Raw genomic sequence first — 10,515 nt, forward strand, 5'->3', positions numbered from 1 at the left:
CAACCAACCAAGGAATGCCACGTAAGAGAATTTTCCTCACATTACTTGTTTTGCAGGTACATCCCTGGTGGAATATTCGGCGCACTACCAGTGATGTACGGCCACGATCTTTGTGCTCAGAACCTGCTGTGTACAATGGAGGCTTCCTAATGGAAGAGTGCCACGTATCATTCTAAAAGATTCGACCGTTAGCTCCTGCTCAGTATTTAACAAATCTCAAGGACAACGGACAATCTGCCTTACGAATTAGCCTTAGATAACGAACAAGCAATCTGATTTTGCAGAGAGAATAACTACTCAATCATTTTGCCTACTAAATTCATACTGTGAAACTGCTTTCTGATTGTACTGTGTGTGAATCAAGAGAGAGTTAGAATCAAAACACCTTTAGCTGAGTGATATTTTTCATCTTGTAATTGAACAGAAAGTGTTCTGTTCAATAGTGAGCTAAGTGTGTGTAAACTGTATATGATTCGAATCATATTATAGTGAATCCTTCCGTTTGTTGGAAGAAATTGTGACGTAGAAGAGTTTCTCCGAACATCCCTAAACAAACTGTTGTGTTCTTTCATTTTTGTCATCTTTTCATATTTTATCTTGTGCTTCAAACCCAAGTAAACAATTCCGCATTGAATCTGTTTTAAGTGTTTACAAGTGTTTGCGTAGAATAGAAAGCAAATTAAATCCCTAACAGGATTTCTTTCAAACCGTTATTCATAAGCCTTCATCCTTAGCCAGACCCCCTTCTTTATCGATAAAGCCGATACTATCAATTTTTTTTTACGAGACGATTATGCCCTTCACATTACGCGACATGATAATTTTATCAAAATATTTTAAAATAGTTACCAACGCATTTAAAATGTATATTAGGGACATCTCATCATATTTGTATGCATGTATGTAAATCAGCTATCTTCTTTGACTCTAAATTTTTTGTTTTAAATTTAATATAATTAATTTATGTCAAATATTTTTGTTTTAAATTTAATATAATTTATTTATTTTTGGTTTAGTTTTTTGAAATTTAATGTTTTTAACAAATGTTAGGAGTTGAATATAGGCTTATAAAAAAAAGTTTCGAGCTTTTTGTTAAGGAGGCAAAAATGGAAGAACAGGCTCTAAACCCTAAGAGGGCCAAGAAAACGGACGAAGCTTTGGGCGGCGCTTCTCCTTCAATCGACCAAGTACCAAACCACATTCTCGTCGATATCCTTTCTCGTCTTCCGATCAAATCCCTCATACAGTGCAGGAGCGTCTGTAAATCCTTTCTCTATTTGATCTCCGTAGACACCGATTTCCGTTCCTTACACCTCTCAAGATCCCCTCCTGAGCTCCTATTCTACAATTCAGACTCGAAACAGATCATTCTCTTGGATTCCGACGCCGACCAAGCACACCAGCTCACTCTCCGCTTCGACGGACTTTCCGATATGATGATCGTGAACTCGAGCCGCGGCCTTCTCTGCCTCCGCTCACTTGATACCTCTTTTCCCTTTTGCGTCATTAATCCCATCTCTCTGGAATTCACTCTTATCCCGAATCCCGTGGTGATCGACAGTGAAGACCCTGTTTCTTTGATGGTCGGATTTGGGTACAGTCCCATGTCCGATAAATACAAGATTATAAAGGTATCAAAGTCTCTCGATTCAACTGGTAAAAACTGTTTTCATACCGACATTTATACAATCGGATCACCTTCTTCTTCTTGGAGGAGAATTGAAGATGCTCCAATACAAGAGATTACACAGTGTTTTTCAACGTTCCTTGGTGGACGTTTATATTGGATAATGAACGAGACTGCATCTATCTATTGTTATGGGTTCATGATTTATTTCGATTTTGATAGTGAAACATTTGGAACAGAAACTTTGCCCCCTCCTTTTGACATCTCCCGATACAGAGATAATGTGACAGTTGTTAACTTTGGTGTGTTTCAAGGTATGTTGAGAATAAGTGTATTGACTGATTCGGGAAACAACCCGCACATTTGGGTTTTGAAGGAGTTTGGGGTTGACAAATCGTGGTGCTTAGATGAGCTTCCTTTTTCATTTCCTGGCAAGTATATAAACAATAATAAGTCTGAGTCATTGGTTTTTATGGCTGGTTATTATACGGTTACATACAGCCTCATTGAGAAGAAGATTGTTTATGGTAAATTGAAACCATTCTCACATGTTCCTATCTTGCTGCCCCTTAAGGAATTACTAGTAGGAGTTGAGGTCCATCTCCTAAATTCAACTCAAAGGTAATTTAATCTATTCTCTCATGCACATGTTTAATTATTGTATTTTTAATGAATCTCCTGTCATATTGAATCAATCTGTAAAAAGAGGGTTTTAACTTTTTTAGGTGTCTGTTTTGGCAAGTTTACTAGTTCCAACTTTAAACTTTTTATTACTTTTAACCAGCATTTTCACAAGAAATTTCTTTGAATGATTGTAGCTCACAAGAAAAAAAATTCAATCTGAATAAGAGTTATAAATGTCACTATGTAATTGGATATTACTTGTAAAAGTTGGAGAATCCATGCAATTGGATTAACGAATTATTGTAATACCAATCAATTATTTATTAGAGTCTTCTTGTATAGAATGTCAAGATGTACTACCTTGGAATTTAATTGGATCAACAAATTAATGTAATCTCAAGTCTTCAACTTTTTTCCTCTCTCAATCCCAATTAGCGTTTTAATAATAGATAACTTTTTGAGATAGAAGATTTCATTTGTTGAATCGGATTTATCAACTTGTAACCCAAACCTTCATTCTTAACCTTTAGTGCACACTCACTTTTAACTGAACACATCCTTGAAAACTTTTGTTCTTCATTTCAATATAAAGTTCCAAAACACTACTATTCTTCTTCTTGTCAAATGGTTTGAATCTTCCTTCCATTATCAAAACTAACAGAACAAAATATTTTTGAATAAATGATACATATATTACTTCAAATATAATCTTCTCCTAATATTGTCTTTTTCTTTCAATGCAGTGTTATGTTTTCATCTTTTAATTACATTTAGTCTTTATCTTACATTGTTGTTGATTGTTCTCAACATCAATAATGAGTGAAGTAATTTTTTTTGCAGCGAAGATGTGGAAGATGAAGTGTGATGACAAGTTAATTAGTTTCAACGGCTGGGTACACTGGAATATGGTACTACATTTTTCTATCATGTGCTTAACTTTATTTTCTTAGCTTTTTATTTTATTTTGTTGAACATATGCTCAGTTACTCTTTGTTTGTTACAATTTTTGGGTTATAGATCTACTTATACTGTTTGGTGATGATGGATTGATAGGTTTGAAGAGTTATTTGTTTGGTTGATGATACTATTATTATTGTAGGATAAACTCTAATACTTTCAAATTATTATTTTATCAAATTTTGATTTGACTGATATAAGTAAGTCATTTGGAATAAGTGTGTTTAATTTTATGTTACTATTTAGGGTTTTTTGGGTTTTAAAAAGATATTTTTTTTTATAAAATAGTGGGTTATTTAAGACTTTTTAGAATAAATTATTAAATTATATTTTTTAGAATAAATTATTAAAATGTTTTTCAAAATTAAAATTAAATTTCATAAATAAAATAATATTAATTAATTAATTTATTTATTTTAATTAATAAATAAATAATTTTATGATAAAATAAAAGATTTATTACAAATTCTTTTTTAAATTAAAAAAACCTAAAATATCTAATCTTTAAGTCTCCTTCTGCATGCATGTAAAGTAGTTTTCTACCCACTAGTTTGACTTTATATGATTGGATCATGTAGACATTCACACTATTCAATAAATTTATATTTTAGAAAAAATAATAATTTATTATTATTAAATATAAAAATATTTTTTAATTTAGTTGAAAATATTATTTTATAATTATCACTTTTAAAATTATAATAATTTTTAAAAATTATGAATTAAAAGTTGAGTGTAGTTTTAATAATATTTAATATAAAATTTGTGATTGAATTTGATAAAATTTTATTTTTAAGATAAAGTGAATGTAATTTTTTATATTAAAATAAATATTTTTAATTAAATTTTCTTTATACAAAAAAAAATTGTTAGTATCAAATAAATAAATATTATTATAGAAACTAGTAACCTAGCTACTTACTAACAAATTATTATTTCAAGCTTAAAAAAATTAAATTAGAATGAATTACAGTTAATTTTAATATATCTTGCTATTTTAATATCCAAATTTTAATGTTATTAATTATACTATTTAAAAAACTTTAAGATGCATAAATAAATATATACGAAGTTATAAAATAATAAAAAATAAAATTTTTATTAAATATTTTATACATTTAAATAAATATAAAAAAATAATTTAAATTTATCATTTATCTTTCTAGATTATCATTATTTTAAATGCATTAACTAGTTTTAAAAATTACTTAAAATAAATTTTTGTAATATATTAAATAAAATATTTCATAAATATAAAATTCTTAATATTTTAAAAATTTTAAACTTATGATAAATTAATCAAAATAAAAAATTTAATAATAAATTGATTAGAGATACATATCATTACAAAATAAATATTTTTTCTTTAAATATTTAATAATTATATGATTATATTGGTAGAAACAGAAATATATTAACAAACATTAATAAATTGATTAAACATGCGTATAATGATAAAATAAATATGTTACCTTGAAATATTTAATAAATATGTGGTGACAATATATAAACCATGACGCATGGCACATATCAATCATATACTAATTCATTGATGAAAAATTAAATTTATTGGGTATATATATATATATATATATATATATATATATTTCAACTAAATTAATATAAAATTAATATCATTATTGTTATAAAATTAAATTAAACAATTAATCGGTTAACTTTTGTTGGGAGGCAAAGTTATAATAGTTTATATGGTTAATATCTTTTATTTATTCAAATAATATTATTTTATTATTTGTATTCAATTTAAAACCTTAATTTGAAATTAAAGTAATAAGTGTGGGATTATATTATTTATAACAATATAAAAACATTCTTTTATTATTAATTTATTTAAGAGGAGTGATAGAGAGAGGAAATTTGGTGAGGGAATGACGTGGCATAATATTATTCGCTGAAAAAATTAAATAATTTCTCATTTTTTTCTCTTTCCTCCCACTTTTACATTTTCCACTCATTCCCTCACCAAATCCCCTCACTCTATCACTCCTAATTATTAATATTTTTATGATTAATTTTTTTTTCTAAAATATCTAATAATTTTTATTTTAAATTTTATAAAAAAAAAATATTATTAAATATCTGAATATTATATTTTCACCTCCTTAAAAAAAAGTTCGTTATTCAATCTTTACTTACCCTAATTTTTGTAATAAATTAGACTTTTTTTTTTTTTCTCTTTTACCTCCTCTTCAACTCCCATGTAACTTCCTTTTTAAAATGTTTACTAATTGATCATGGGATTATTATTTGATTTTGAAATTCTTATTTAATAGAGATTTCGGAGATTGATATTACGGGAGAAATAATTGTTGCTCCAAATAAGCAAGTAACACCTTTTTTTTATAATATTAATATCATAAAAAATATACATTATTAATAATAAAAAGTTTAAGAACAGCTATAAAAAAAAAGAAGGTTTAGTCTACATTGTAGTTGCATCAGTTTACCTTACAATTGTTAAAAGGCGAAAACAAATATAATGGTGTTAATTTTTTGCCCAATAATTTGTACATGTGTTGTTCTTTATTAATTATAAAAACTGACAACCCACTGTACAACACATTGTTTTAATTAAATTAATAACTACTTAATTATTTGATAGGCTCTCCTAAATTCAGTTCCATTCTGGAAATGATAACTCATGATTTATTTGCTCTTGTTAATTACCAATGTGGAAGAAATCCTCCAAATTCTACAACACTCCTTATATTTTATATCAATCAATTGATTGTCCAAAAGAAGAGATAATTATATCTGGGATTACTTTTTTGTATAATTAGTATAATTAGGTGTATGTTACTAGATGTAGTTGGTTCAAGTAAGTGAGGTGATGCACAACTAAGTGATATCTTGATTATCATAATCACATAATGTTTTTTTTAAGTCCATATAAATTAAAAATAAACAATTAAATCGTTTAAACCAAACAACGAAACATGACATAAAAATAACAAAGAAAAAATAAGAAAAAACAATACTTAATAAGTTACCGAGTTTGTAAATCCTCGAAAAGAACAATTAATTCCACGACAGATGTCACTGGCTTTCCTAAACGATTCTAAAAATACATCATAATAATAGTATTATGAATGATACGCATCAAACGAGTGCGATCATTGAAAGTTCGACGAATTATCTCCATTCAGATGGTCCACCAAATAATAATTGGGATGGTAACTCAAATATGTAAATCTTCCATATCAATTCAAATTTTCCAGTAACTATCTAAAAAACTCGGACATCACCTAATAAATCTCAATAATACTCCACAAAAATCTCCAAATACTATGAGGAAATTTTTACGTTTATCCATTCGTGTTATTCATAATTTTTTTGTTATTTTTTAAAACTCATCCCAAATATTTTTATACCCACCTCAACTCAAAATTCTAAAGATGTCCCAGATGTTAGGCGTTATGGTTGTTAAATATATGGAGAAATTGTATTGAATGATTATATTGAATTATATAGGTTATGTCTAATATATAGACATTACATTAGACTTATAGTGAAACTAATATAATAATAATAATAATATCACAATTTATAAAATTATGAATCTTATAGATATTCAAACTCAAGATGGAAAGAACTTGAATAACTTGATGTTGAAGACGAGACTGTGAAATATTGATATTATATTTTTCAAACTTGATAAACTCGTGAGTATTAAAATTTATCAAATTACAAGATGACAGCGTGTTGACTGATAAACCAACGAATAAAGTAGAATCCAATTAGCGTTGAATGATGGGGTGAAACAATAACTAAAAGAACTCTTATGTTACTCATGAGTGTTGACATCCCTTCATCAATAAGATAACAATGTGTTGACTGATAAATTAGAGAAAAATGTAGATCCAATGGGAGGATCATGCTAGAGTGAAATAACAACTTAAACTACTCTAATGTTACTCGTGAATGTTGAAATCCATCTAACGATAGAATGACAATGTGTTGACTAAATAACCATAAAAAAATATCATATGATTGGATTAAGACGAAAAAAATATGGACATTGACTGTTAGGGTAAATAACAACAGAAAAAACAACTTAGAGGATATGATAGCCGGAGAATAAAAAGCATCAACAAAAATATTTAAAGGAAAAAATATTATTAAAAAATATAATATATTAATAAATTTATGAGAGCCCTCCATCAATAACTATGACTTGGTGTGCTCAATAATGAAAACAATGCTCTAATATCATGTTAGAATAAAGAGATTGTATTGGATGATATTGTATTTTAGAATATAGGGAAGAATTGTAGTGATTTTATATAGAATTATATAGGTTAGGTCTAATATATAAATATTATATTAGAATTATAAGAAAACTAATAAAATAATTATATTATCACAATTTATAATATTATAATAATATCAGAAAGAATGCCAATTTATCATCGAACTATAACGGAATATTTAAATATATCACTGAATTAATTTTTGTTCATTCATAGGAATGTAGTTGAGTTTAATGTTCATCTATGTCACTAGTTAACAAAACATCCAAGTTCGTTATTTTTTCCGTTAAATGATAACACATGAAATTGACATATATTTTTTAAAATTAATATATATATATATATATTATATTATATTATATTTATTTTTATTCATAATTCTAAATAATAAAACCTTTACATTTTCAGATACATTAACCAAACAACCTATATATTTTGAGAAGCATTAACAATAATGCACTTTTTTTAAATTAATTTATTTTCAACATTTATTTTTATTAACATTCCTAAATAAACAAACAACTTTTACCTCCCTCATCTTTTTATTACCCTTATTCACTAAAAAGTCACAAAATAAACTAAAAACATACATACATAACATTAATAAAAAAATCATATAATAACATCATAAATTATATAGCAGCAAAATACATCCTTCTATAGATTCCAAATTCAAAATAATGCACTCATTACATACATCTATCCATACATCTACTCAAATTCTAATACTTCATTCGTTACATACACCTATCCAAATTTAAAAATCTAGCTCCTTACAAAAACTTCATATACCAAAACCTACCAATTCACTTAGTAAGTTTGTCTTTTCTAAATAATTTTCTTTTTTTTCATTGACTGCATCTTGTAGTTGTCTAGTTGAAATAGTTGGTGTACATCTTCATATCAAGTCTGAAGGCCTTATATCGTGTTGTAATTGAGTGGCACCAATAATAACTGATCCACTTCTTAATCATCTACTTCCACCAATTTTTGCATCTCTATCTCTACCAATTCTTGTATCTCCACCTAAATGTGTAACTGTTCCAGTACCTATACCAATTAATGTAATGATTGATAAAAAAAATTATGATTTTAAAATATATAAACCTAAAATAATATCATAAGTTATAATTTTCTTAATATTACACAAAATATTCTGAAGTAGTCTAGAGAATTCTCCTTTTGAGGATTGCCTTTGTGAGAATGGTTATTGTGAGGATTTATCTTATGAGAATGGTCTTTGTGAGGACTGACCTTGTGAGAATGGTTGTTGTGAGGATTAGCCTTGTGAGAGTGTTCTTTGTGAGGACTAACCTTGTGAGAATGGTCTTTGTGAGGTCTGGCCTTATAAGAATGGTCTTTGTGAGGACTGGCCTTGTGACCATGGTGGTTATGGAACTTGTCCTTATGACTATGGTGGTTGTGGGACTTGTCCTTACGAAGATTGTCCTAGATAATTATCCTTGTGAGGATTTCCTTTGTGAGATTGGCCTTGTGAGAATGGTTGTTGTGAGGATTGGCCTTGTGAGAATGGTTATAATGATTGGCCTTAGGAGAATTGTATTTGTGAGGACTAGCCTTGTGACCATGGTGGTTGTGGAACCTGTCCTTATTACCATGGTGGTTGTGGGACTTGTCCTTGCAAATATTGTCCTTGTGTGTGTATGTACATGCACAATCAAATTCTATAATTTAGGCATTAAATATTTTAAAATTAATATTTGTACATTAAATTACCTAAATCATCGTTTGGAGGAGAATTGACAATTCCATTACTAGCTATAGTATTGCATCCTTTTTGTTATGTCATTCTTTTCCACAATTAGTGCAATGCATTTTTCTTCTTCTTCTTGACCTTTTTCCATGAGATTATGGCTCTTCAAGAGTTCTCCTTCTATTTTTCATTGTCCTACCAAGTGGTCTCTCTTGTTTTGGTGGTAAAAAATTTCTCTTTAATATCACTCTTCCAAAATTCTGGTCCTCTCAAAGTTTATATGTCAATTATGTATGCTTTGAGATAAGTATCCTTCTTATACCAATGAGAAATGTAATCTTCAATATTATCACTTGAATGATAAATTTCACAAACAACATGTGTACAAGGAATACCTCTTATATTCTAAAGTCTACAAGAGCATTATTCATTGATAAGGTCTATTGTGTGTCAATGATCACCCTGAATTATTTCATAACATGTACTACCATTGAAATCCAAGTGGCATTCGTGATATCTAAATTTACTCAGCTCAGGTAGTTTTTTTAGCCTTAGGCGATATATTTTGATGTCATTTCTGAATTGATCTTGTCTTCCTTGAAATCTTTTTTGTGTCCATTAACCTGATCATTTCTAACATATTAAAAATGGACTTTTCCCTTAGAATTAGAATCGATGCATTAAAAACCTCATATGTTGTTTTCAATTACATCACATTTGGGTATCTCTCGGATAAAGACTTTAGTCCATATTTTTTTCGGAACAGAAATAGTTCTTCTTGCAACACCCTCCATTAGTTGATCCAACTTTAGAATATTGACATTTCGTGGTTCTGGATATGTTAATTTTGCACAAGCCCAAATATGTAATTTAAGATCAGTGCCTTTTCATTTCTTTTACCAGTTAACATACTAGTGCCTCGCGCAAAACCTATGCTCAGCTTCGGGGAAAATATGTTTAACAGCTGCGATTAGTCCCTACAATTATAAGAAAGTAATAAGTAGCCAAAAAGTAACCAAAATATAATAAAACAATGTAATGATAAGTAAAAAAAGAAGAAATATTACCTTTTGCATGTTTAAGATAATTGTCAAACCAACACAATCCAAGAAACCATCACCAATGTCTTTCATTAATAGTTCAAAAATCCATCTCCATGAACCGTACTCTCAGATTCTACCACAACTCAAACAATCGAGTACATCTGGTTGTTGTCATCTCGACCGATGACAACCGATGACAGATGACAGATAACAAATCTCCCTTACAAAAAGTTTTATAAAATTCTTGTCAACTCTAATAATTGGTATACATCCAGACAA

The 10,515-nt window shown here is 28.2% G+C and overlaps 1 protein-coding gene across 1 annotated transcript; it reads left to right on the forward strand.

Moving 5' to 3' along the window:
- The first annotated feature begins 1,106 nt into the window (after nt 1-1,106).
- LOC124939328 (F-box protein At3g07870-like) lies at nt 1,107-3,199 on the forward strand. Its single transcript, XM_047479810.1, has 2 exons — nt 1,107-2,248; nt 3,092-3,199. Exons 1-2 carry the CDS (start codon nt 1,107-1,109, stop codon nt 3,114-3,116), a joined length of 1,167 nt encoding a protein of 388 aa, XP_047335766.1. The 3' UTR covers nt 3,117-3,199.
- The last annotated feature ends 7,316 nt before the right edge of the window (nt 3,200-10,515 follow it).

This window comes from Impatiens glandulifera, chromosome 5 (genome assembly GCF_907164915.1).
Source record: "Impatiens glandulifera chromosome 5, dImpGla2.1, whole genome shotgun sequence".
Taxonomy (NCBI): Eukaryota; Viridiplantae; Streptophyta; class Magnoliopsida; order Ericales; family Balsaminaceae; genus Impatiens; species Impatiens glandulifera.